At 36.1% G+C, this 27739-nt stretch overlaps 2 protein-coding genes across 2 annotated transcripts; one reads left to right on the forward strand and one right to left on the reverse strand.

Annotated features, from left to right (window-relative positions):
- Positions 1 to 1115: 1115 nt before the first annotated feature.
- LOC132307906 (serine racemase) lies at positions 1116 to 6113 on the reverse strand. Its single transcript, XM_059805783.1, is given in 8 exon segments — positions 1116 to 1326; positions 1329 to 1465; positions 1558 to 1744; positions 1850 to 1923; positions 3342 to 3572; positions 3654 to 3740; positions 3888 to 4155; positions 5937 to 6113. Coding segments are annotated over 7 exon segments (1005 nt in total). The 5' UTR covers positions 4070 to 4155; positions 5937 to 6113; the 3' UTR covers positions 1116 to 1219.
- A 14566-nt stretch (positions 6114 to 20679) lies between these two features.
- Positions 20680 to 27484, forward strand: LOC132307907 (multiple C2 domain and transmembrane region protein 7). The gene is made up of 2 exons (XM_059805784.1): positions 20680 to 20955; positions 24184 to 27484. Exon 2 carries the CDS (start codon positions 24251 to 24253, stop codon positions 27248 to 27250), a length of 3000 nt encoding a protein of 999 aa, XP_059661767.1. The 5' UTR covers positions 20680 to 20955; positions 24184 to 24250; the 3' UTR covers positions 27251 to 27484.
- The last annotated feature ends 255 nt before the right edge of the window (positions 27485 to 27739 follow it).

Below are 27739 nucleotides of genomic sequence, written 5' to 3' on the forward strand. Positions count from 1 at the left end.
AGTAATTAGTTTCTTTCTAGTGTGATTTGTTGATTGTTTACATAGATGTTATTTTCGTTTTGGTGATGCCATATGGCATTGCTTGGCTCATACAAGTTAGTGTTATTATCAGTTTGATAAGGGCAGAGCAGACTAGCGTTTTTGAGACAATTAGCTCCTACCAAATAACTAACTGATACCCCCTCATCCTTGCACTGATTTAGTGAACAGAAGCATTTCTGAGACAGGGATTTGGCTTATTTGTTTTCCTTGGGGTTGTTAGTGATGTGATCATTGATTCCCTAAATCCCAACTGTGGATTATTATGTTCGGTTGTTGCAGTGATGTGATCATTGTTTCCCTAAATCCCAATTGTGGGTTATTATGTTTAGTTTGATTCTCTCCATGGCGCAGGGTTGCAAGGCACGATGAGATTATTAAAGCTAAGATAGAGCTTTTTTTCGTAAAAACATTCTCAAAGGAGTCGTCTTTTAGCTTTTCTAGAACTGTTGGTGACTTGGTGCAAACATTTTTTAGCGACTTCAATTGTTCTCCACTGCTGATTGTGGACATGGCAGCAGAAAACCCATATGTGCAGATCTTTAATCATTACCCAAATGAAAGTGTTTTAAGCAAGAATTGCTACTACTCTTCATGTCTGTTCTAGGCATGAAAAAATAGGCGAAGTGCTTCTGAGATTTTTTTTGTGCCACTGTTAGGCATGCTTATGTTAGATTTTAGCACCGACTAAAATACATCTGCCACCACTGACCCCCCTAAGTGGGTGAGTTTAGGACCTCAGGTTCATCTTCTATGGTAGATGTGATTTCCGCGGTAGAGGCGCCATAAGACAAAGTGCCTTTGGGGTGGTGCTTCAGTAACCTACTTCTGTCCCTTACAAGTTACAAATCGGCATAAAGATTATAAATGGGTATTCACATGGCAGAATAATTATTTCACCTTGAATGTATGCTCAGCTCTATGAATTATCTTAAAGCTAAAAATGCGCATTCCAAAAGGAATCCGATTTCAGTTTCATACGACAGCTAATTAGAAAATGAGGAAAATATATAGAGTTTACATGTGCTGAAAAGGCAAAAGAAAAATGCCAAATTAATACTGATGAAGAAAATATGTGGAATTAAGAACAGGCTGCTTTCAGAACTTCATTTCATTAATAACGGCTTCATTGCCAAGGGAAAGAAATATCCTACAATTGGGCAAGAATTTGGTATAACTTTTATTTGTTAAAGGAATCCCAAAGCACACGCAGATCAACATTACCCCCTGAAAGTACAATTCCTATGTGGTTGCAGCCCTTCCAAGCAGGATTTTTCCTGAAACTACGGATAGAACAGCTGCAAGGCCAATCGCTCCACTAGGCTCTACAGCAACCTTTAGAATTTCATAACAGAGCCGCATGGCTTCTATTATCTCCTTATCCTCCACTGTGATGATGTCATCAACCAAATCCCGTACAATAGGCCTGCTCAAATAGAACTTAGAATGTGAGGTATAAGGCAATAACAGAAAACATTTCTCCAACACATCATTTTTATAACAAGAATTTTTCATTACCAGGTATAATCTCCAAGAAAAGCTCTAAGTCCATCAGCGATGGTGTTGGTCTCAGGCAATGTTATAATCCTACCGGCTGCTTTGGATTGAGCTGCATCATTTGCTCCCATTGGTTCAGCAGCTAAAACTCGAATAGCAGGGTTGATAGACTTGGCAGCCAACACAACCCCAGATATCAAACCTCCGCCTAAATTTTTTTTACCAGAAAAAAATGGAAAACTCATCAAATCAGCAATAAAGATGATGCAGGAATAGAAATGATAAATTGATACTTAGAAGTCATTAAACAAACCACTTATAGGAACTATTATAGTGTCTATTTGCGGGGCTTGCTCCAAAAGCTCCAGTGATATGGTACCCTGCCCACTGTGTAAACAATTGAACATTGTCATAGTGCATTCATACTCATGCCACGAGTTTTTCCTTTTTTATTTACTTTCTACACACATAAATACCTCTCAATGTGAAACATGTTGGAGTTTCAATTGAGAAGGCATGTAGATTTGAAGGACAATGGCAATGCAATTTCTTAAATGAAAAATCAGCATGTTCGGTGCATTCCTGACACAGGAGTCAAGCCTAGAAAATGTCTCTCTATTTTCCAGAAGTGAGAAAACTACAGGAATGAAAGAGAATCAGCAGCAAATATGATATTTTAGGTGTTCCAATTTTGCTAGTCCATTTGGTTAATTTTTGAGTGTCAATTTTCTAAACAACCTCTGAAACTGGAAATTGAGGGTTCAAGTCCTCATAGGGGCAGAGCAAGTGTGTGTGAGTTACTAAAAAATAAAAATAAAAATCAGTATAGGAAAACAAGCTAAGTTCACCCGCCCGGACTACTTTATTTGACATTTTTACCTCAAGCATCCCCATTTGGATCCCTATATCACCTCATCCAGTTATAACTCTCCCCTCCACCCCCCAAACACACATGCACACCTCGCCCCCAAAGAAAAAGTTCTTTGGACGTAAGAATGACAAATTAAATAAATCAACAAAATCAGAGACATAAATCTCACTAGACTAACATGACACATCTTAGAAGCATTTCCCCAGACAGTGAGATGTGGGCCAAGTGTGGGATGAAGAAGACCTTTCTACTTAGCCAATTTAAATCTAAACCAGTTTTAATCCTTTTTTGTACACTAAACTGACATTTTTCCCAGCAAACTGAAAGCACAATGACAAGTTTTCTTTTTTCTCCCAGTCACCTGAGACTACAGTAATACAACACTAGCTTAACTCACACCATGATAAAATTTCCTGGTGAAACAGTAATCCATCCATGCAAGAATCCCCTCTTTCTTTGGAATTAATGGCATTATTCGCTGATGTGGCTCTCCACATGACAAAGATATTTCGGAATCTCTTTTTTAATTTTAATTTCATCAAGCTGATTTCACACTTCACAGAGTCTAGACAGGCTGCTGTTTGGTTAACAGCAAGACAAGTTTCAAGGTTCAAAACAAATCACATGTATATTGGCATAAGTCATGACATGGGCAGGAGACTGTTTTCAGCAATTCTGGTCAGGTTAATCTGAGGAATGTTCTAAGGACTAACGACACAGGCCCATAATTCAACACAATATTTATTCCAAATTCTATTTTTTAAATATCTATCCACTAAGTATCAAAAATAAAGGTTAGAAAGAAAAACTCAAATGTGATGCAATTAAGGCAAAGTAGAACAGAATTTTTAGTACAAATCCAAAGATAATCTAGAATGCTTAAAAGTCAAAGTTCCTTCAAGTGCAGAAAAAGAAAACATATAATTCATGGTACCTTATGACCCGCCCATCATTATATGGATGAACAAGAACTGCACCGGTTTCTTGCAAAACCTTGTTAGCAGTATCCTCTCTTGATTGCATAGTGGCGTCACTCCAGATAACCTGGCCACCGTAACGCATGACATTCTCAACTTTGCATTTTGGAGCATTTTTTGGTACAACAATATATGCTGGAATGCCGCGTAGTTTCGCAGCCAAAGACAATGCTGCAGCATGGTTCCCACTAATTTTGGAGGATGTGACAGGAATATTAGAAGGCGGCCAATGAAAATAAAGATGAGGTATTTATTAGCGTAGAGCAAACCTGCTGTGAGTTACAACCCCTCTAGCTGCCTGATCATCATCAAGTGAAAAAATCGCATTGCAGGCACCTCGGAATTTGAAAGCTCCACTGATAAGCCATAGGAACAAATATAGCTGTTAGGTTTGGCATAAAACAATATGTGTCAAGAAAGAGGGTATGGATGTAAGACTGACTATCATTTGGAAGAAAAAGGAATTCCTATCTTCTACAATATATTGGAAACGGACTTCTCACCCTTTCTGAAAACATTCGCATTTAAAAACTAGCTTCCTTCCAGCAATAGAATTCAGAGTTTCAGAGCACAAGACTGGAGTTCTGTGAATAAATGATTTAATGCGTGCTTGCGCTTCTCTTATGGATAAAATATCAGCAGCATACTTCTCACCACTTATTTGGCTTTTCGTCTTTGTATCCATCTTAGCACCTCCAACTAGAAATACTTGGTTTCACAGTGAGTAGGTACCCTTGAGAACAGATCCAACAACTTCAATCTCTCCAATAACTACTTTAAAATATCCCAAAGTAAAAGCCAATAAAAATTCAACATTAACATTTATGCAGAAGCATATAAAGTTGAAATTTGTCCCATCGGTTAAAAGAACTACATTTCAACATTAGAAAGAAAAAGGAAATATCTTATAGAGAAGATGAAGCAACAAAATTGAGTAAACTTACTAGGTTTTGTGTCCAGTAACAATTTCTGTCATCTCCTCAATTTGTACTAGTGAGAAGTTTCTTTCTTTCTTTATTAATTTTCATTTTGTATTCTGATCATTCCTCTACATCTTTGCATTAGCTCTACAGGTCTAAAGAGGGTAATACATCGCCCCCCCCCCCCCCCCCCCCCCTTCTCTTCACGGTCGCAGAAGTCTCAAAGTGTTAACTTCACCTAATTAATGTATGGCTCTTATCATTGAGTGTTTTCATTTTTGTGTGCACCTCCAACAGCATAAATGAAATTAAAATGCAGACATATCTGGAACTGGGAGGGTGACAGTGTGTAAATTACAAATAGAGAAGAAAATGCAGTTTCATAGACTGTTATAACATTGTTGACTCTAGAGCAATAAAACATGCTAATGAATAAATAAGGATTCACAATAAGTGACCAGATTGGATACAGAAAGATTATCTAGGATATGTTCAAGTACCAAATCCATAGCTAAAACACAAACTACTTGAAGTTATTTATTAATTTAATTTTTACATGTAAACTACTACAAGTTATCTCGCGATATCACATTTAACAATAATAGGGGTGTGGTAACCCGGTCAATCTAACCTACATCAGTATATCATTTCATACATGAAGAAGCTCACCACCAAGTGGTTTCTGCACCAATAAGCTAGTGGATGAGTATTCACTATACATGTATATTTGTAGGCTTCTTTCCAAGAATAACTCAGTTAATGTTACTTAATGGGAAGAAAAAGAAAAACTCCGTTAGGGTTTGTCTACTAGAAACCCTAAACAACATTTGATAGACCATTTGAGGAAACATTCACGCATTTCTGAGTCATTTTCAATTATGGATCACACATCCCCGATTCCCCTGCTGCATGTCTCATACTTGCTCATTAGTCATTATCACTTTAATGAATTGTCCCAAAATTCCATTTGCTACAATTTCCTTTGTGGGCCTAGAGCTGGAAAAAAAAATTTAAATAAAAAAAAAAATCTATAAATGGTTCTGAAGTTGCAGCACAGGTGAGATGTTTTGTTCATACAAATTTCTTACTTCAGCGTAGAAAAGGAAAATTCCAACTTGTACAATTGATATAGTCTTATTTCCTAATTCAATTATACTAAATCGAGTAGATTTGTAATTATTGGAGTTTATATCTTCTAAAAATAATTTGATATGAACAGTATGAGAGTCATTGTCTGCTTCAGAGACTTGAAACTTGAACATCAGTGTCATTGGTGTGAGTTCAAACTTAATAGCAGCTACTTTGTGAAATATAAAATTAATGTCTATCTCGAGTCCTCCATACCCAGGACCTACTCTACATAAACCAAGAACTGGGTGACGTCCCTATTAACACTTTATATGTCCAGATTAGTGAAACCTGCCATTTCTAATGAGATGAGTGATCATAACTGCTATGGGTTTCTCACACACACACACACAAACACACAAGCTTTGTGTATTTAGAATTGAAATAGGAAGCAATAAGAAAGAAGAACAATTTTATTTCTTATTTGAATTCGTCAAATGATGCAAAAAGGGTAAGAATTAGAATTAGAACAGCTGAGATATAATTGGGTTTCAAATAACTTACTGTGGCGAGAAACACAGAGAAGATGACTCCACTCCAAAGAACTCAACCCTTCACGTCTCTCTCTCCCTATCTCATCTTCTCTCTCTCCATCTCCATCTCTCCACGCAACAATGGAATCCTCCCATTTGACCCGAATGACAATTTAGTTAGTTTATCTGGTGAGACCCATATCCTATGACAATAGTCCACCATGGGCTAGAATAACATCTTTTTTATTTATTTGCAAAAGAAAAAGAGTGATGTTAAATTGACAGATTAAAAATCAATTATTAGTCGATTTTTTTGTATTTCTTTGTATTTAGTTATGTGGCTTATTAGTTTTCATTTCGAAAGGTAATCTTCCTTTAAGAAAAAAAATAATTTGGGCCCAACGAGACAATGCTGTTTTTAATCCACTGTTTTCCCAACCCAACATATCACATTTAGAAATCCCAGTCCAAGCCCATATGTTTGGCCTGTGAATTTTTTTGGTGTACAAAAATTATTTGAATTGCCTTTAATTCGGCTTATAATAATACAAGTATAATACCATCCTCTCTAGCACACACTGTACATTTTAATTGCTCGTTAGTATTTGGAAGAAATTTGGTTTTTTTTTTTTTGGTTGAAAAATACTTTTACTCTTGTGGAACAAAAAGATACAGAAAATAGTAAAATTATAATAAATATATGTGTGTGTATATATATATATAGAATAATAGTTATTATAGAAATAAACAAAACTTTTACACAGAGAGATGGAGAGAGAGAGAACGAAATAGAGACACAGAGAGAATGAAAGCTTCAATTTTTATTTCTGAAAATAGTAGACATTCAATGCCTTATATAGGCTCACAGTGTAGCTTCCCATGTACGCCATTTTGGTATCTTCTCTTATAAGCCTCCAAAGCCATCTTTCTTTGCAAGCCTCAAAACTTATGATTACATGGATGACTTAATGAATTCGTGGACCCCACACAAGTGTGCATATATATATAACACTCCCTCTTGGGGTCCACAAAACTACACTAAGAATATACCTCGTTAAAACCTTGCTAAGGAAAACCCAGTGGGACAAAACCTGGACGAAGGAAAAAGAGTACAGTATGCCAATACCTCTTCGATCAATTGCTCTCCCTCATTAGATCAACCCTGAAGATCCTTTAGTTGACGCATTCCAATGTTATGCACCAACTTCTTGAATGTTGTAGTTGGAAGCGTTTTAGTGAATAGATCTGCTAGATTTTCACATGAACGTATCTTCTGAATATTAATATCACCCCTTTTCTAGAGTTCATGTGTATAAAAGAATTTTGGTGAGATGTGCTTGTTCCTGTCACTTTTAATATACCCTTCCTTCATCTGTGCAATGCATGCCGCATTATCTTCATATAATACTGTTGGGCTTTCTTTTATTGATGAGAGACCACATGTTGTTCGAATATGTTGGATCATTGATCTCAACCAAAAGCATTCCTTGTTTGCCTCATGAATTGCGAGTATCTCAGAATGATTTGAAAATGTGGCAATCATTGTCTGTTTTATAGATCGCCATGATATAGCTGTGCCGCCACAAATAAACACATATCTTGTTTGTGAATAGGCTTTATGTGGGTCAGAGAGATAGCCGGCATCTGCATATCCACTTAATTGAGAATTTGATGCTTTTGAATAAAATAATTCTATATCAGTTGCACCACGAAAATATCGCAATATGTGTTTGATTCCATTCCAATGTCTGCGAGTTGGTGCAGAACTGTACCTTGCTAATAAATTGACTGAAAAAATTATGTCAGGTCTTGTGCAATTTGCAAGATACAAAAGAGCACCAATTGCACTGAGATAGGGCACTTCAGAACCAAGGAGTTCTTCATCATCCTCTCGAGGACGAAAATGATCTTTCTTGATGTCAAGTGATCGGACAACCATTGGAGAGCTCAATGGATAGGCTTTATCCATATGAAAACGTTTCAGAATCTTTTCTATATATGTTGATTGATGGATGAGAATACCGCTCGAAAAATGTTCAACCTGCAACTCAAGGCAGAATTTCGTCTTTCCGAGATCTTTCATTTCGAATTCTTTCTTTAAATAAGTGGCTGTCTTTTCGATCTCATCTAATGTTCCCACAAGATTCAAATCATCAACATATGCTGCAACAATAACAAAACCAGATTCTGATTTGTTAATAAAAATGCATGGACAAATATGACTGTTTACATACCCTTCTTTGAGTAAGTAATCGCTAAGGCGATTATACCACATTCGTTCAGATTGCTTCAATCCATACAAGGATCGTTGTAATTTTATCGAGTACATATTACGTGGTTTTGTTTCAGACACTTTAAATCCTTCTGGAATTTTCATATAAATATCACTATCTAGTGATCCATATAAATATGTTGTAATCACGTCCATTAGATGCATATGCAATCTTTCTGTGACTGCCAAATGTATTATGAATCTAAAAGTAGGTGCATCAATCACAGGAGAGTATGTTTCCTTATACTCAATACCAGGTCTCTGTGAGAAACCTTGAGCTACTAGTCGAGTTTTGTATCTCACAATTTCATTTTTCTCATTACTTTTTCGTACAAACACACATTTGTACCCAACAGGATTAACACCCTCAAGTGTTTGGACTATTGGTCCAAATACTTCACGTTTAGCTAATGAATTTAGCTCTGCTTGTATTGCTTCTTTCCATTTTGGCCAATCATTTCTTTGTCAACATTCTTCGACGTTTTGAGGTTCCGGATCCTCATTATCAATATCAAGAACAACGAGATATGAGAATATGTTGTCGACAACAACTTCATTTCTATTCCATCTCGTTTCATAATTTAATGAGATCTCATCATTTTTAGGTACCTTTGCCTCATCAAGGGCATGTGCCTCATCAAGGGTCACATCATCATCTGTTGCCTTTACCTCATCAATATATATTATTTCATCATGTTTAGGTACCTGAAACTCATCAAGAGCACTACCTTATCAAGGGCTATTGTTTCAAATTAATCAATAATATCTGTTGCTCCTTTTGTGGCCTCTTCAAGAGTGCCCGCTTTTCTTTGTGATTTCCTCTTACGAGGAGCGGTATCTTTTGCGCCAACTGGTCTACCACGCTTCAGGCGTGTTTTAGATGCATTTGCTACATTACTGACAAAAGGTCCCTCAGGGACAGTAATTCGTGCTGACACATTTGTAGCTGGTATATGTGATTTTATCACTTTCTTTGTATCAGTAAATGCATCAGGTAATTGATTTGCAACATTTTGCAAGTGAATGATTCTCTGAACTTCTCGTTCACATTGGTTTGTACGAGGATCAAAATGAGACAATTCCAGGGCATTCCAAGTAAAATCACGTTGCTGCTGTGCCTATTCTCCCTCTAATGGTGGGAAAACAGTCTCATCAAAATGACAGTCAGCAAATCGTGCTTTAAAGACATCACCTGTCAGGGGTTCAAGATATCTAATCATAGATGGAGAATCAAAACCAACATAAATTCCAAGTCTACGTTAAAGACCCATTTTAGTGCGTTGGGGTGATGCAATTAGAACATATACAGCACAACCAAAAACTCGTATGTGGGAGATATTTGGTTGTTGACCAAAAACAAGTTGCAATGGTGAGTACTTATGATAAGCAGTTGGTCGTATACGAACTAATGATGTAGCATGCAATATGGTATGACCCCAGGCAGAGACAGGTAATTTTGTTAGCATAAGCAAAAGACGACCAATTAATTGAAGTATTTTAATAAAAGATTTGGTCATACCATTTTGAGTATGAATGTGTGCAACAGGGTGTTCAACATTAATTCCAACTGACATGCAATAATCATCAAAAGCTTGAGAAGAAAATTCAGCGGCATTATCAAGACGGATTGTCTTAATTGGGTAATCAGGAAAGTGTGCCCGTAATTTGAAGATTTGAGCAAGAAATTTAGCAAATGCAACATTACGAGTAGAAAGCAGACAAACATGTGACCATCTTGTTGAGGCATCAATTAAGACCATAAAATAGCGAAATGGTCCACAGGGTGGATGAATTGGCCCACATATATCCCCGTGAATTCATTGCAAAAATGGGGGAGACTCAACAATGACTTTTGAAGGGGATGGTCTGATAATTTACTAACTTTGAGTTAGCGGTGCATAGATGATTATTTGGTAAGATGATTTTTTGATCCTTTAGCGGATGACCATGTGAATTTTCAATAATTCGACGCATCATTGTACTCCCTGGGTGACCAAGTCGATCATGCCAAAGCATAAAAAGTTTTGGTTCACAAGATTTTTTATGGATAAAAAGTTTTAGGTCACAAGATTTTTTATGGATCACAGCATTTGACTCAATTGTTCTAATGGTTGTATAGTATAACCCAGAAGAGAAAATAGGGAGTTTTTCTAATATCAGCTTCTTGCCTGAGGTAATGGAAGTAATGTAGAGATATTCCACATTTCTTTCATTTGCGGTCTCAATATGATATCCATTACGACGCAAGGCTTTAAAACTCAACAGATTTCTCCGAGATCTTGTAGAATATAAGGCATCATTGATTTGTAATCTTGTTTCATGTGGTAAAATGATGTTGACTCGTCCAGAGCCTTCAATAAAGTCGGTAGGACCTGATATGGTACTGACACTGGTGTCTGACAGAATTAAGTAGGAAAAATATTTTTAATCTCGAAGGATTGTATATGTTGTTCCACTATCTGCAAGACATATGTCTTCTCCGTTTATATTGGAACTAGTCAGATCTATTCCTATTCATGTAAATTTCTTTATCAGAAAAGAAACTTTTATAACAAAATAAACTTTAATACAAACTAGAGGATAAAAACTTTAATAAAAGGAAAATAAAAACATAGTAGACAGAATATGAAAAGAAAATAAGATTAATTTGTGTGGATATTTCCATCACCAATCAGGAAGTTTATCCTTTTATCACGGTCCTCAAAAAAATCTGATACATCCAGATTTGTGATGTTAACTGGCTCATCATGATTCATGAAATTTATTTCCAGATTTGTGGTGTCAACTGACTCATCATGATCAAGGAAATTCATTTCATTTTGTTTTCCCTTTTCTTTCATCAAGGCTTGGTAAAGTTCAGCCAGATGCTTAGGTGTACGACAAATACTTTGCCAATGCCCTGTCATACCATACCGATAACAAGTATTCTCGTGTGCCTTGGAAGGTTGAGCCACATCCTTCCATTTTCCCTGTTTCATTTCATAATGATCTCTCCTTTGAGGATATGGTGTGGATCTTTGATTGCGAAAATGTGAGGATTGATATCCTTCACGATAATAAAAATGATTTCTACCACGACCATATTCATTATTGTGGTAGTTTTTTTTGCCACGACCATATTCATTTCTACCACCACGACCACGTCCGCGTCCGCGTCCAGTTGGACAGGACTGGTGGTTTGTTAACAAAAGCTCATTATTTTGCTCTGCCACAAGCAAACATGATATCAGCTCTGCATATTTTTTAAATCTACGCTCTCGATATTGTTGTTGCAAGAGTACATTCGAGGCTTGAAATGTGGTGAATGTTTTTTCTAGCAAAAGTTCATCAGTAACAGTATCACCACATAATTTCAATACAGAGCTGATTTTGAATAGAGCAGAGTTATATTCAGCCACAGTTTTAAAATCTTGCAACCTCAGTTGCAGCCAATCAGCCCTGGCCTTCGAGAGGATGACTGTTTTTTGATGATCATATATTTCTTTCAAATTATTCCACAAATAAAGTGGATCTCTTTCAGTGAGGTATTCAGTTTTCAGTTCCTCACTAATATGGTGCCGGAGGAAAATCATGGCATTTGCTTTATCTTGCAATGATGCATCATTGTTTTCTTTAATTGTGTCTCCAAGGCCCATGGCATTCAAATGGATCTGAGCATCCAGAATCCATGATAAATAATTTTTGCCAGAAATATCCAGAGCCACGAATTCCAACTTTGTCAGATTTGACATTTTCAGAATAACTAGATATGACAACAATATAAAAATATAATTTAGCATAGTATATAAATAAAATGGCATTGAATGAAATAATAACATAATATAAATTATTTAAATAACAAAGATGGTAAATCCAGCCATAGTAAATAAATTATGAAACAATAAAGGCGGTAAAACCAGCCATAAAATATTAAATAATAAAGGTGGTAAGACTGACCATAATTAGTGGATCAGTAAATAATAAAGGTGATAGAACCGACCATAGTGTAAACACATATATTATTTAAGTGAACAAATTTATTTTATAAACAATAATCTATAATTACAATTTTCTTACCCTTTAAAATCAGAAATACTATTTTCTTTAATAAAGCAAACTAACCCAACAATCTATCAAAACTAATATTACAAAATAGATATATAGTTGGGATAGAAAGAGGGAGAGAGAACTTTTTCTTCAAATCTAAGATGGATGGAGCTCGTGCTGATAATGTATAATAAATATATGTGTGTGTGTATATATATATATATAGAATAATAATTATTATAGAAATAAACAAAACTTTTACACAGAGAGATGGAGAGAGAGAGAACGAAATAGAGACACAGAGAGAATGAAAGCTTCAATTTTTATATCTGAAAATAGTAGACATTCAATGCCTTATATAGGCTCACAGTGTAGCTTCCCATGTACGCCATTTTGGTATCTTCTCTTATAAGCCTCCAAAGCCATATTTCTTTGCGAGCCTCAAAACTTATGATTACATGGATGACTTAATAAATTCGTGGACCCCACACAAGTGTGCATATATATATAACAAAAATAAATATATAGTTCAATAAAAACAAAGAAAACTCGTTTCAGACATATTTGACACAACTCGAAGTATCTGAAAACTTGAATATATATATTTTGGCTCAACGCGACATAAATATAATGAAAACTCGTTTTAAACACTTTTAAAGCACAACGAAATTCACTTCTCAAGTAAAACTCACACGAATGCAATAAAAGTATTAAAAAAATAGGATACTGTCACTTTTAAAATTCACCATCATCAATATTATGCTATATTTGTGAACACCAAAATAAAAACTTAAATTTAAAATTTAAAAATAAAATTAGTGTCATATTTTAAAACACAACATGAACATGTTTAATGTAGTGTACCGTATTACTCCCACTCTCCCAAAAAAAAAATTATGGGCAAATTACACAAAGGACTCCTTAGGTTTTCAACTTGTACATGTAGATAGAAGATGGCCACAATATAACATAAATGCGTAAATTAATTGTTTGTGGTTAGTGGATTGATATGAATTTACATTTTTGTCCTTAGAGTTAAATTATTTGTTTAATGAAAAAATCTAAATTTTTTTGTGTATGGTTAAAGTTACGATTTTACCCTTAAGACTCCATCACAACCGTCAGAGACCAAATTATAAAAACCACAAAAGTATCTGCAACAAAACCAATCACAGACCCAAATCCAACCACAAGCCACAAATCATTCCGACCTCATCACAACCAAGTGACTCGAGTCCTCTGTTCCAAGCTCGCCAGTTCGTCACCGCCATCACCACACAGCTTTCCACCGTCCGAGCTTAACCTCACTCACCGCCGCCTCCATCACAGCCTCCATCAGTCACAACCAAGCTCATTCTATCAGAGCTTGCCGTCGCCTCCATCACAGCTGACATCCTCCATGGCCGAGCCCATCAAAGCTGAGCTCGCCTCCATCATCCTCGAGCTCGCAGCCGAAGCCGCAACCAGCCCATCGCTGTCACAGCCAGCCCATATCCACCTCGGTGTGCACAAGCTGCCGTCGCCAAAGTCGGATCTGTCTCGCCGTGCATTGCCGCAGTTCCCCAATCGGCCCATTTCTGCCATCCGCCCTTAATCTATGACAACCCAAACCCACTATTTAACAGCAATCGCACCACCACCTGCTGCCACTGCCACTGCCACTGCCACCACCCGCCGCCCACCCCTTCTTTCTTTCTTTCTCCACTCACCACCGCAACCTTGACGTCACAACCACCATCACTATCATAAAAAATAAAACCACCCATTCAACATCTACAACAAGCAAAAATCCCTAACCCATCTCACCAAATCTAATCCAATAATCGTAAGACCCAATAGCAAAAAACCCCTCATCGCCACAAAGAGCTTGTCTGCCGCAACGCCACCCCACCACCATCATTACCACCCACTCAAACCCACAAACAATCCTAATTGAACTGTAACACCCCCAACATTCTCCACGCATAAGTTGATCAGGCTTATACACGAAAAACGAGGGATATCAAAAACATTTGGCAATATACAAGCATGGAATACAAAATGATAATAATAAAAGAATTTAGACAGGAAAGGAACACTAAATAATACAACATCCATCCATCCTTTATTTAATACAGTACTCCATTAAAACTTGGAAATCCTTATGTCAAGGATCCCTAACTATAACCCTGAGGGTTCAACGTCAAAAGTAAATAAAAACTGAAACTGAAGTAATACATAAAACCTCTACCCTGAACTGGATCGTAAGAGTAGATGAGTTCGGATGGTGGTCCCACACTGCTAACCTTAACCTTGGAACGGGTACTGACCGTATCCTGAAATAACAACAATGGTGGGTCAACTCTACGAGCAAGTCCTCTCTACTATGACCCAAATCAGAGAATCAAATAAATTAATCATTATGAATCGGACGAGTACTATATCTGTATACATCCTAAGGGAACTACCCAATGTATAATATGACCTCAACCAGAATAGACGGTAATCACTTAGACTCACACTAGGTGGTTAAGTGTCGCTTTTCCCTACCCGGAAAATCAGCTATTATACATGGTGCACGGTACTGACAACACAGACTATAACGAACTACACAGTGATAACACCTCTCAAAGTACTGATGAATATACTGAGCATATAAATTAGGCAACACATGCCAATAATATTACTAAATATACTAAGCATGTCAATTAGGCAACATATGCCAATAATATTAAACCACATACCCCGACAGCCACACATCTGTCTATAGCAACGAATGCATAAGGTATAAATTAGTCTAAACTTATTAGCCAGCTCACATGGTTCTATATGGCAACACATCCATATAATATAAATGCGACATAATTAAACAGTCCATTTATTTCCTGAAATGCACACAACATAATAATCATGGTTTATATATTATTTAACAGTATAAACATCCCATAAGATATCATGGATAATTTTTATGACTAAAACCATGGCATTATTTAATTTAACAGTAATGTTTGATACCATTTAATAAGATAATAACACTATTTATATTTAACAATGTCGTTAAATAAATCACATTAATATCCGTACTATAAACGAGCCAATAAATGCTTAGAAAAGATCAATCGGCCATAAGAATAAGTAACGGGTATTAAAATAATAATTTCGTGGCTCGTTAAACCCGTAAATACCAACACAGTACCTAAAAATCCAAGTTTAAGGTTCTGGAATTTACAAAACAGGCCCTAGGGGTATTCTGGTAATTTCCAGCAGCTGACAGGGCCCTTCACGCGCCCCCACGCGCCGCCCTAAGCTTCCCCACGCGCAGCCCTATGTTTTCCACTCTCTCACGTGCGCACACGCGCCTCTGGCATCAGCCACGTGCGCGCACGCACTTCCACGCGCGCGTTGAAGGCTCCTGCAGACGTGGCGGATCCTGATTCGTTGGTTGCATGTGCTTTGCTGCAGGCGCGCTACACCGGATCCATCTATCATCTTACACCTAATCCAACGGTTATTGATCCGGGTGTATCGCGCTAACATGGACAGCGATACACCGGATCAATCTAACACTCCCAATGGCCAGGATGTGCGCGCACACCAACCTGCAGTACGCCGCAACACACCGGATCACTCCGGTCGTCTCCCCCATTGCCGGCGACCAGAAAACTCGCCAGAAGGTCGCCGGAAATTGCAGAAAAGCCCCGGAAAAATCTAGAAAATTCTAGAAAAATCCCTAAAGCCTTATTTAATTATTTTCAGCCATTATTAATTTCATAGGATATTAAATAAATATATACCGTCCTATATAATTAAAATTTCATTAATTTAATAAACTAAAATTAATAATTTATTAACCTCCTAACCTGGTCTCTATGCATAAAAATAAACTAAGCAATTAATTTATTAATTCAAAGGGGAAAAGTAGATAATAACTTGCTTTTTTGGATTTAAAATAAATCCGCCGGTTGCGCATAGTCGGGTAAATTTCTCCTACACCGGTCCAAGCTCCTTTCTTTCTCTCTCTTCCTTTCCACACTTTTACAATGGCTCACTAAAAGTTATAACTTTTTCTAACTCCCTTCCATTCCTTCTAAGGTAGGCTAGCTAATTTATATACAATTTATATAATATAAATATTACAAATATCTAATTTTGCATTTAACTAACCACATTCCCAACCATATGGCTTCAAGTCTTACCCATAAACATTAATGAAATCCTATCCTAATCTCTAATTTCATCATGAATTATGATTTAATACTATTATTATTATAATAATAATAATTATTATTATTATTATATTATTATTATTATTATTATTATTATTAAACTATTATAATAATAATTATTATTATTACATAAGAATACATTATATCATCGTAAAACTTTATAACACAAATATAATACTTTAATTAACTAATAATGCTTAATTAAACATAATCAACAAATAAAATTATTAATAATAATACATGCACCATTAAATGAACTCAATGGTAAAGAAATCTACACATTAATTAATTCAAATAAACTAAACTCTTTAATAAAATACGGGGTATTACATGAACCCACGAAAAACCCAATCGAACCCATGAAAATCTCAAATCATAGCCATCGGTCACTCTTTAAAATGAAAATCATAAAGGAAACAGATCTACGGGTGTTTTGTTTTGAAGGTCGTCTTGGAATTTCCATCATTGGGATGACCCGTTGATTAGCTTTTCTTAAATTTCCCCAGTGACTTCGCCGCCATCGATGTCCTGATGCAGTACGTTCCCGATGGTGGGTAGGTGATTTTCTTCTAGATTTTCTCTCTTTATATCTTTTATCCTATTCCCTCTGTGTATGCTGTAGTATGTGTGGCTGATGCAGTATATGTGTGTTTGATTGAGCCCATTTCAATTAATTTATGGAAAGTAAAAACATATTTGGTTAATAATGACGTTGCGGGTGGTGGTGGTGGTGGTAGTGTAGGAGGTTGCATTGATAATGATGGGAGGTTGCGGGTGGTGGTGGTAGTGTAGGAGGTTGCACTGACAATGATGGGAGGAAACATGGATGATTTTCCGATGACTTGGCTCAGTGTCGTCCCAACTTCTTTGTCTCCTTGGAAACGCATGATTCGATTGATGTGTTTAAAGAAAGAAAAGAGGAGTGATGTGGTAGGAAAGTGATGTGGTGTACCAGAGGTAAAAATGAAACTTCCCGATATACATTATCTTTTATTTTTTTAATTAAAAATAAATACTTTAATTTTAAAGTTAAAAATATAAATTTATATTATTATTTTTTTTTGTAGTACTATAATTTCTATTTACATACGTAATATAAAAATCTCTTGAATGGTTTGTGTAATTTGCCCAAAACTTATTCTTATTGAAAACTGTGACTAACTTCATGAATGTTGTGTGCAAATGCGTTGCACAAGTGTATAACATCATATTGCATCATCATCAACGTGGTGTGTTGTACGAAGTGTTGTCAATGTAATGTAGTATGATATTGGGGAATTAAAATGCTGTTGCATAGAAGTAATAAAATTCTTAGTTGAATGGCAGTGTGGTCCCCACATGATTGATACCCTTCATGCATCCTTTAATATGCAGTAAATATGGCCACGTGTCCAACCCATCCCCTACTCCTAATCACGAGGCAACTCGCCGTGTCTCTTGATCTTAAAAACGGCAAAAGAGAACCAAAAAAAATTCATAAATTATACCATTTTTGTATAATATTTCTGGAATTACTTTTTGGAGCAACTCAGCCTTCACGTTACATATTATTTTCTTGACAACATTTTTGGACCACTGAAGATTAATTCCCGACCAAAGATACAACTATTAATTTATTTCTTACTTATTAATTTATTATAAAAAAATATAAAATATTATAAATGTAAAATTTTGATAATACCTTCAAATTTTAATTTTTTTCTTCATTGTCTTTCTCTCCCCACAGATTTATCTTTCCTCTCTTTCTCTCTCTACAGGTTTCTCTTTCCTCTCTTTCTCTCTCTAATCTAGATGAAGCTTCGTTTGGTCGCCATTGATGAAGCTTTTCAGTAGTAAATGGTTTTTAGCTCAAAAGAGGATCTGCTAGGGGAAGGATGATGAAGAAAAATATAAAAATTTGAAGACATTATTGGATAAACACTTAATCCATTTAGAATTAAATGCTAAATTGAATAATTAAATACTTAATTCATTCAGAATTAAATGCCAAATTGAATAATTAAATAACACCTAAATCGTGCCATAAAGTCACAAAATATGCAGAGCCTTCCTTGTTTAGATTGAATTGGATTAGGTTGATAAACTAAATAGATCCACGTGTGTCCCTATTATATAAGGTAATGCAAATCAATAATTCAACTATGTAAGCTAAAAAAACAGGTACGAATAAAAATTGTGAAAACAAAATTTAAAAATATACCACCCTTAGATTTCATTTATCCGTAAGATCATACTACTAATACTAACACTATTAAATCAGAACCCCACCTCGTGTAATTATTAAGGAGGGTTTCTTGGAAATCGACCTTTTTAAATTTTGTTTTCAAAGAAAAGTGTTGTAACACAATCAATTAAATGACGTTTCAAATAGTTTATTATTATTATTTTTAAATATAAACTATTATGGAGTATAAAAAATGAAATAAAATACTTTCATAATTTATGAAAAATCGTATATCTTTTTTTAAAAAAAAGCATTGAGAGAGAGATATAGGGCCTTGATGTTTGGACAAATCACAAACAGTATTAATTCGTTTGTGACTTTTAAGTATAAAAAGTCAATAATGTCCTAATTTTTATATAAGAGAAAAATAATAATTTATTTATTTATTTATTTTTTATCAATACTAGGTGATGGTGTTGAACACATGCATCAAATCGGTAAGAAAGTCAAATTATTTAATATTAAACGACTTAGCATGTATAATTTATTCAAATCTAAAGAAATGCCAGTGTAATTGATCAATCATGGTTTCACCCTCCAATATTTTTATGCATCTAACCCTTTGGTCACAAGCTCCTATCCACAAAGATACGAAGTTTCAATTTATCACATTGTATTCAAGAAAAGAAATCAAGACTCAAGAGTATGTTTCAAAATGGGATAATATTACAATGTTGTAAAGAGGACAATAATAGAATAAGATCTTATTGAAAAGGCCGAAAAAGGGGTTGGTAAAAAGGGGGACAAAAAAACTTTATTTGAAAAAATAAAAAAATTATCAACAAACATTAGTTCAATTTATATTAGTCATCCTTTTCAGTGAAACGTTGAGGATTGAATTTGTTAAGAAAATATGTAATAACAAGTGCACTGAAAATATAGTTTAAACCACACTAATCTTTTATCTATTCATGATAGTGAAAATCGAAACCAAGTCAAATTTGTTTGACGCAAGAAAAACTTGTTAGAATTTAATAGAAATAATTAAGAAATTATTAAATCATTTGACATGTGAATAAATTTAATCAAATTATTGTTAGAATTTCTTTAAAATATATTAAATACTATTATAAAATATTTTTTTAATTCAAAATTTTGAATTGAATTGACTCACCGGGTATCGATCCTACAATTTGTCGTAATACAAGAAAAGATGGTCCACCAATCATAATCAGCCCTTTAATATCAACTTCATAAAGAAAGCTTTCAGTTACGAGGATGGTCGGTTTAACAGGGAGAGCAAAAAGGTTAATATGTCGAAAACACTTAATGGTCCTATTATTAAGTGGGACCAAGAGGATATATGTTGTGAATTGTCATCATCACACTCTTTTAACATCACAACTGTTCAATTTCCTTTGTTGGGTGAAGTAGCTTTTCCGTATTTATATCATTAGAGACTGATTTTTCAATTGTTTTACCAATTATATATTAAAAAAAAAAAAAAAATTGATGATGAAGTTTTAGCTTTGATCTCTTCTAACCCGCCAGTTAACGTTGGGATATGTGCCCCTCAACTTTAAAGAAATTATATTTTTGTATCTATAATTTTTTAAAATTGTCATGCACTTAATTTTTTATTTTATTTTATTAAACCCCTGAACATATTTTTTGTCTTGTTCCCTAAGTACAACAATCACATTGGCAGAACTTTATATCAAAATTTAGTTAGTATAGATCATATAGCTCAATCAAACTAATATGTGTGTGTGTGTGTATATATATATATTTCAAACTAAAATTTTATGTTTGAGTTTGACTAACTCATATGATTTTTTATTTTAAGTAATTTAGACATAATTTTTGTTGCATGACATAAGAACCAAAGTGAAGGAGAGAGTTCATGTTAACAAAGGGGTGGTTGCTCTCACCTTAACATATCTATTGGCTGGCCGTGAAACGAAAACCGAGAGCGGAGTTAGGCAGAGCTCAAAAAGACCTCGTTTTGATCCCTAAACCGCAGACAGTAATGTACATGTAATGGCACGTTTATCAAATCCACACTCTCTCACTCTACTTCTCTCTCTCTCTCTATATACACACACACTAATTTACACGGACTATGTATAACTGTGTACGTATGCACGGTTGCGCGCACACAGAGTAATACGCAACACAAGAACCGTCTCTAAACGCATTTTCGTGGTTGCATTCTCTCTCTCTATCTCTCGTGGCTTCACGCGCCCTCTCTCTCTCTCTCTCTCTCTCATCTGTGTCAGAATTTGATGATTTCTTCGTCAGAAGGCATACGAAGATGAGATCGATTGCGAGCTTTCCTTCTCTCGATAATGGTGGAAATACGAAGATTTAAGCTCAAAAACAGGTAGTCGTTTTTTTTTTTTTTCTTAAATAATTAAATTTCTAGTAAGCAAATCTGTTGAAGTACAAGTACCGTTTGAGCAGTTGCTTTAAGAGCTAGCATTTTCTATTTCACTTTTTCGTTTAATTTTTAGCATTATATATCTTTTTCGCTTTCCAAGTTGCAATCTTTAACTTGTTCATTAATTTGTAATGTAAATTTTGCATTTTTGGTTCATTAATTTCACAGATGAAGATCTGTTCTTGTGATATATAACATTATGTATATATTGTTTTCCCTATTTTTTGTGCTTGTATTAAATATCAAATTTAAACAAAATCTGCCTATCATTTTCTTAAAAAAAAAATATATAAATCTGTAAATCTGTTGAAATTTCATGTTTTATTGGGTAGATTTATTCAATAAAAAAAAAAAATAATAATAATAAATAATAATAAAAATATCATAAAGTTAGTGTTTTTCCTTTTCAGATTAAAGGCTTATTTATGGATTTTCTTTTTGTAATTTTGTTTTATGATCTTTCTCCATGAGATCAATTGACATTGTTTGGGACTTTTTTGTGGTGAATATTCAGTGGAATCAGCTGCCAGTGAAGTTCATGTGTGTTTACCGACATTTAAGGGACTTTAGCTTCAAGCATGTTTGTTGTGTGTGCTTTATTTTTTATTTTTATATTTTAAATTTTTTTATATCTATAAAAACTCTTAAATTATGTGTTTAGATCTTTACACGAGGTAGACTATCACATGCTTCTGAAAAAAGAGTTGACCTGTTTGCTTTCTGAATCTCAACTAGTGGGTATGATTTAATTGTTTCAAGGCTTTACTTTAATATTATCAATTAAGATTTTTGCTGCTATTTTTCAACAAATTATGTAATATTGGTTGATAGAGAAGCCCAATAGGATAAATAAAAAAGATAGAAAATTTTATGGGCTCTGACAGTCTCTTTTCTCTGGGTCTGCAATTGACAGGTGAGTATTTAATTTACTGATTCTTTATTTAAGAATTTTTTCTTGTCTTTATTGAAGGCCATAATATATTTATCACTGGGTTTCAGTAGTTGCTATTATAAATCCCATTTAACAAAATTGGAACTGAGCTTGAACTGACATTACATGAGAAAAACTAGTTTCTGTTGTAGATCTATCTTCTTGGGGAATTACTCATGCTTGGGTATCTTCTACATTCAACTAACAGTGCTTTGATTAATTTTATTGTCTGCGGTAATTTTTTTTTTTTTAGTTCTTGCAAAGACATGAAAGACTGCTTTTGATATTAAGACCATTTCCGTGCTTTCAAATCCTCTAGCTTTTATAATATTGAAAATTATAATGGTTTACTAATCTTTGATATGGCTGTTTTTCCTATGCGGATTTAATGTCGGATCTCTAGAAATATTATCTTCTTGTGGTTTGAGTTGAACCATAAAAGGTTATCTGAATCAAGCTTGCTGAGACTGGATCTTGGACTTCTGAGGTACATTTATTGAAGATGGCTACCTTCATGCTTAGCCTTAGATGTTTGAATCCCATTAAGTTTATGCTCAAATGTGCAAGGCATGCATGGTATCCCAATAGTTATGTTCATGCCAATATTTTTTATTTTGATTTCTGAAATTTCCTCAATGTATTGTATCATCTAGTTTGTTTCATCAGAAAACATTTCCTAAAAGAATTTGATTTCATAAGTGGTAAAAAGGTGGCAAATAAGGTGGCCAATTGCTATGTTATGCCACATCTTGTGATATGTGTGAACAATTTTCTGAAAGATTTGGGAAAAAAAGTAGATTTCCTTGCTTTGTCTAGAACAAACAGATGCATCTGTCCAGTGTAATGAGAGCAAACATGAATCAGCTTTCCTGTTGCAAAATGTATTTTGGTTTCCCAGTCACCCTTTTCTGCCTGCAAATATTCTACAAAGTTGTTCTTGGATCCTTGGAATGACTGTTTATTACTTTTCTTCGATGTTTCAGTTTCAGCTCTTGTTTTAAGTAGTAACAAATAAATAATAATTACTTTTTCCTAGTTATAAATAATTGATTTATATCTAACAAATGAAAGCATATGTTTTGCATTCTAGGAGGTCCGGCCGAATATCTTGCCTAGGTCATTCAGAGAATTGAAAATCACTTTACACTGACATTGCATCTAACATGAATCAAATGGTTTTTGACTTTAGCAGATGACATGTTGTTCAAAGAAGATGACATTTCTCTACTTCGTTTTCAAAGTAAATTTGATTATATATATAATGTAATTATGGTGTAATCAAGAAATGTTGCTGAGAATGATATGTTAAGATTATCATGTTATTATTCAGGGAAAAAACCTTCATGTTATTTGATGATATTATTTATGCAATGTAAAATATATTAGGATTTATCATATAGTCATGCTTTTCTACTGATCTATATCACCTCGATAACTAAAATAACACATCAATTGCTCATCTCTATGACTCAATTTTAAATTGTTCAAACCTCAATTTGACTCTAAAATGCTTTTTTGGGTGAACAATCTTTCAAAATATCCTGGGCACGATAGTGGTTGTGCTAAAAAATCTGTAAAATGTCTTTGCACAATGCATATGTAACTGGATTCTTTTAGCTGTTTCTTAGAAGCTTAAGCATGTAGTTAATATAGTTGGGTGCTAAAAAATATATATGTATATATATAGTTGGCGCTTTAGTATAGCATGTGGGTATACCTAGATATACATCTAAATACGCTTAATTTTGTGTCCCTTTCCTAATTATACTGTTCACAGTGCTACCTATCCTAGTAAATTGTGTTTATTAAATCTTCTCCATATGTATGGTTTGTTATATTTTTGAACTTTATAATGGTAAAAAGCAGATAATATTGTTGCTGTCTACTAACATTTGATTCGAAATATGCTTGGCTGCTCTATGTAATCAATAATCGTGTGACTGATAAGTTTTACATGGTTAGAGTTTTGAAGATATAACTTTACAGCCTTCGGTACATACGGTCAATTGCACAGCCAAGCATTCAGTTTTGTGTATTGACATTTCTTTGATTTTCATTAACTGTTTCTCTTTTGATAATTGTACTATTTTCCCCACACGTCACATATTCTGTTCTATGTTTCTTTTTTCCTCTCACAGTCATACCGCTTGTACAAATTCTTTCTTCTAAATTATCAATCTATACATAGCAGTGCAGTTTTTAACAATAATGAAAACTAAGAAATTTCCCCTGCTTCTCAGGTAGCTATAATTATCTCTCTCTCTCCAGACATCACATTTCTTCCGACAACTCCAAGTAAGAACCACCATGACATTGAGCAACCTTAAGCTTGGGGTGGATGTGGTCAGCGCTCACAACCTTCTGCCTAAAGATGGGCAGGGTTCCTCCAGTGCTTTTGTGGAGCTCCATTTTGATGGCCAGAAGTTTCGCACCACTATCAAGGAGAAGGATCTCAACCCTGTTTGGGATGAGAGCTTCTATTTCAACATATCTGACCCTTCCAACCTCCACAATCTCACTCTTGATGGTTACATCTACAATAATATCAAAGCCACCCATTCCAGGTCCTTCCTTGGAAAGGTTTGCCTGAATGGGACTTCATTTGTTCCCTACTCGGATGCGGTTGTCTTGCACTACCCTCTGGAAAAACGTGGGATCTTCTCACGTGTAAGAGGAGAGCTCGGTCTTAAAGTTTATATTACTGATGATCCATCAATAAAATCCTCTAACCCACTTCCTGCAGCTGAGGACACTCAGGCTCACACCCAATCAGTTCTAAATCAGGCTCCAAGCACTTTTTCAAACGTCAAAACCGAGTCAAGGCACACCTTCCATCATCTCCCAAACCCTAATCATCCCCAACAGCAGCAACATTCTCCTGTTGTTGCAGTGCCCCATCAAGTAACAAAGTATGGGGCTGATGAGATGAAAGCTGAACCTCAGCCTCCAAAGCTTGTTCGTATGTACTCAGCATCATCAGCACAACCTGTTGATTATGCCCTTAAAGAGACGAGCCCATTCCTTGGCGGGGGACGAGTTGTAGGGGGTCGTGTCATTCGTACTGACAAGGCTGCTTACACTTATGATCTTGTTGAACAGATGCACTTCCTCTTTGTAAGAGTTGTTAAGGCTCGTGATCTTCCTGCAATGGATGTTACAGGGAGTCTTGATCCATATGTTGAAGTGAAAATTGGAAATTATAAAGGAGTTACAAAACATTTAGAGAAACAGCAGAATCCGATGTGGAATGTGGTGTTTGCCTTCTCAAGGGAGCGGATGCAAGCATCTGTACTAGAAGTTGTGGTTAAGGACAAGGATTTGCTCAAGGATGACTATGTTGGCACTGTAAGGTTTGACCTCAGTGAGGTTCCCATGCGGGTTCCACCGGATAGTCCACTAGCTCCAGAGTGGTACCGGCTTGGGGACAAGAAGGGAGAGAAAATAAAGGGTGAGCTGATGCTAGCAGTTTGGATTGGCACCCAAGCAGATGAGGCTTTTCCTGATGCATGGCATTCTGATGCTGCTACACCTGTTGACAGTTCGGGAGCTGCATCAACACTAATACGTTCAAAGGTCTATCACGCACCACGATTATGGTACGTACGTGTTAACGTTGTTGAGGCACAGGACTTGATTCCCTCGGAGAAGAACCGTTTCCCTGATGTATATGTAAAGGCACATATTGGAAACCAAGTGATGAAGACAAGGACAGTTCAGGCTCGGACACTGAACCCCCTCTGGAATGAAGATCTCTTGTTCATTGCTGCTGAACCCTTCGAAGATCATCTCATCCTTACAGTTGAAGATCGTGTGGGTCCCGGCAAAGATGAGATTATTGGGAGGGTCATCATTCCGTTGAGCATTGTAGAGAAGCGTGCTGATGATCGGATAATTCATTCTCGTTGGTTTAACCTGGAAAAGCCGGTTGTTGTGGATGTGGATCAGCTGAAGAAAGAGAAGTTCTCTATGAGGCTCCATCTCCGAGTCTGTCTAGATGGAGGCTACCATGTTCTTGATGAGTCGACTCACTATAGTAGTGATCTTCGCCCCACAGCAAAACAACTTTGGAAGCCATCAATTGGGGTTTTGGAACTAGGCATTCTAAATGCTGTAGGACTCCACCCTATGAAAACACGAGATGGAAAGGGCACATCAGATACATACTGTGTAGCAAAGTATGGTCATAAATGGGTCCGAACTCGAACCATTGTTGACAATCTGTGCCCAAAGTACAACGAGCAGTATACTTGGGAGGTTTTCGACCCTGCAACAGTTCTCACTGTTGGTGTTTTCGACAACAGTCAGCTTGGGGAAAAGGGTAGCAAGGACCTTAAGATTGGGAAGGTTCGAATTCGTATTTCGACGCTGGAAACAGGCCGTGTTTATACACACTCCTATCCATTGCTGGTTCTTCACCCAACTGGAGTTAAGAAAATGGGGGAGGTGCATTTGGCTATACGATTTTCATGCACATCTTTTGTGAACATGCTCCATATATACTCTCGTCCACTGTTACCCAAAATGCACTACGTAAGGCCATTCACTGTTATGCAGCTTGACATGCTACGCCACCAAGCTGTTAACATAGTGGCTGCACGGCTAGGTCGAGCAGAACCCCCACTTCGGAAGGAGGTGGTAGAATACATGTCTGATGTGGACTCACACCTTTGGAGCATGCGCCGTAGCAAGGCAAATTTCTTCCGGCTAATGACTGTTTTCTCGGGACTATTTGCTGTTGGGAAATGGTTTGGGGATATTTGCATGTGGAAGAACCCCATCACTACCGTGCTTGTTCATGTGCTGTTTGTCATGCTTGTTTGCTTCCCAGAACTGATTTTGCCCACAGTTTTCCTTTACATGTTTCTAATTGGAATTTGGAACTTTCGGTACCGGCCAAGGTACCCTCCCCACATGAACACAAAGATCTCGCAAGCTGAGGCTGTGCACCCTGATGAGCTTGACGAGGAGTTTGACACATTTCCAACAAGCCGAAGTCCAGAGCTAGTGAGAATGAGGTATGATCGGCTGAGAAGCGTGGCTGGTAGGATTCAGACTGTTGTGGGAGATATCGCAACTCAAGGAGAGCGTTTCCAGTCACTGCTAAGCTGGCGAGACCCGCGTGCTACAGCCATCTTTGTGATATTCTGCCTCATAGCGGCCATAGTGTTGTATGTGACACCATTCCAGGTGGTGGCAGCTTTGGCAGGGATTTATATGATGAGGCATCCCAGATTCCGCTATCGGTTGCCATCAGTGCCCATCAACTTCTTCCGCCGCCTGCCAGCTAGGACAGACAGTATGCTGTAAGTCGGTGGTGACTGGGTGTTTCCAGCTGGGATTCAGGACTTGTTTGTTCTTCACCTATGCTTGTAGGTATTAGACTGCTATTCCCCCTTCTGTTTCTTATGTACCCATGTATTGGACTTGAGTAGATTATGATAAGACATTCAGCCCATGAATAATTCCTGTATGATCTTTTTACATAATAAGTTTGTTTAGATGAATTACATCTCAAGAATAGGTAAATTGAATTTTGTTCAACTGGTTATCAGTTTCATTTACAGTGGTTCTCATGAAAGCTGTCATCATTTCTTCACACTGCAAGAGTGTGCTCTGACCTTGTTTGGTCCGGCCAGGTCCTCAGAGATTGAGGCCTTTCCTTTATGTATATACATATAATTTTTCCGCTGGCAAGAAACTCGCCCGCCCACATGCCCCTTTGAGGACTTGAACTTTGACCTTCTACTTTGAAAAGAAGCACCACTGGACTACAATATCTACAATACCGTCTGGTGG

This window comes from Cornus florida, unplaced genomic scaffold (genome assembly GCF_030987335.1).
Source record: "Cornus florida cultivar Cherokee Brave unplaced genomic scaffold, ASM3098733v1 CherokeeBrave_3.0.0_Hap2_Chr05, whole genome shotgun sequence".
Taxonomy (NCBI): domain Eukaryota; kingdom Viridiplantae; phylum Streptophyta; class Magnoliopsida; order Cornales; family Cornaceae; genus Cornus; species Cornus florida.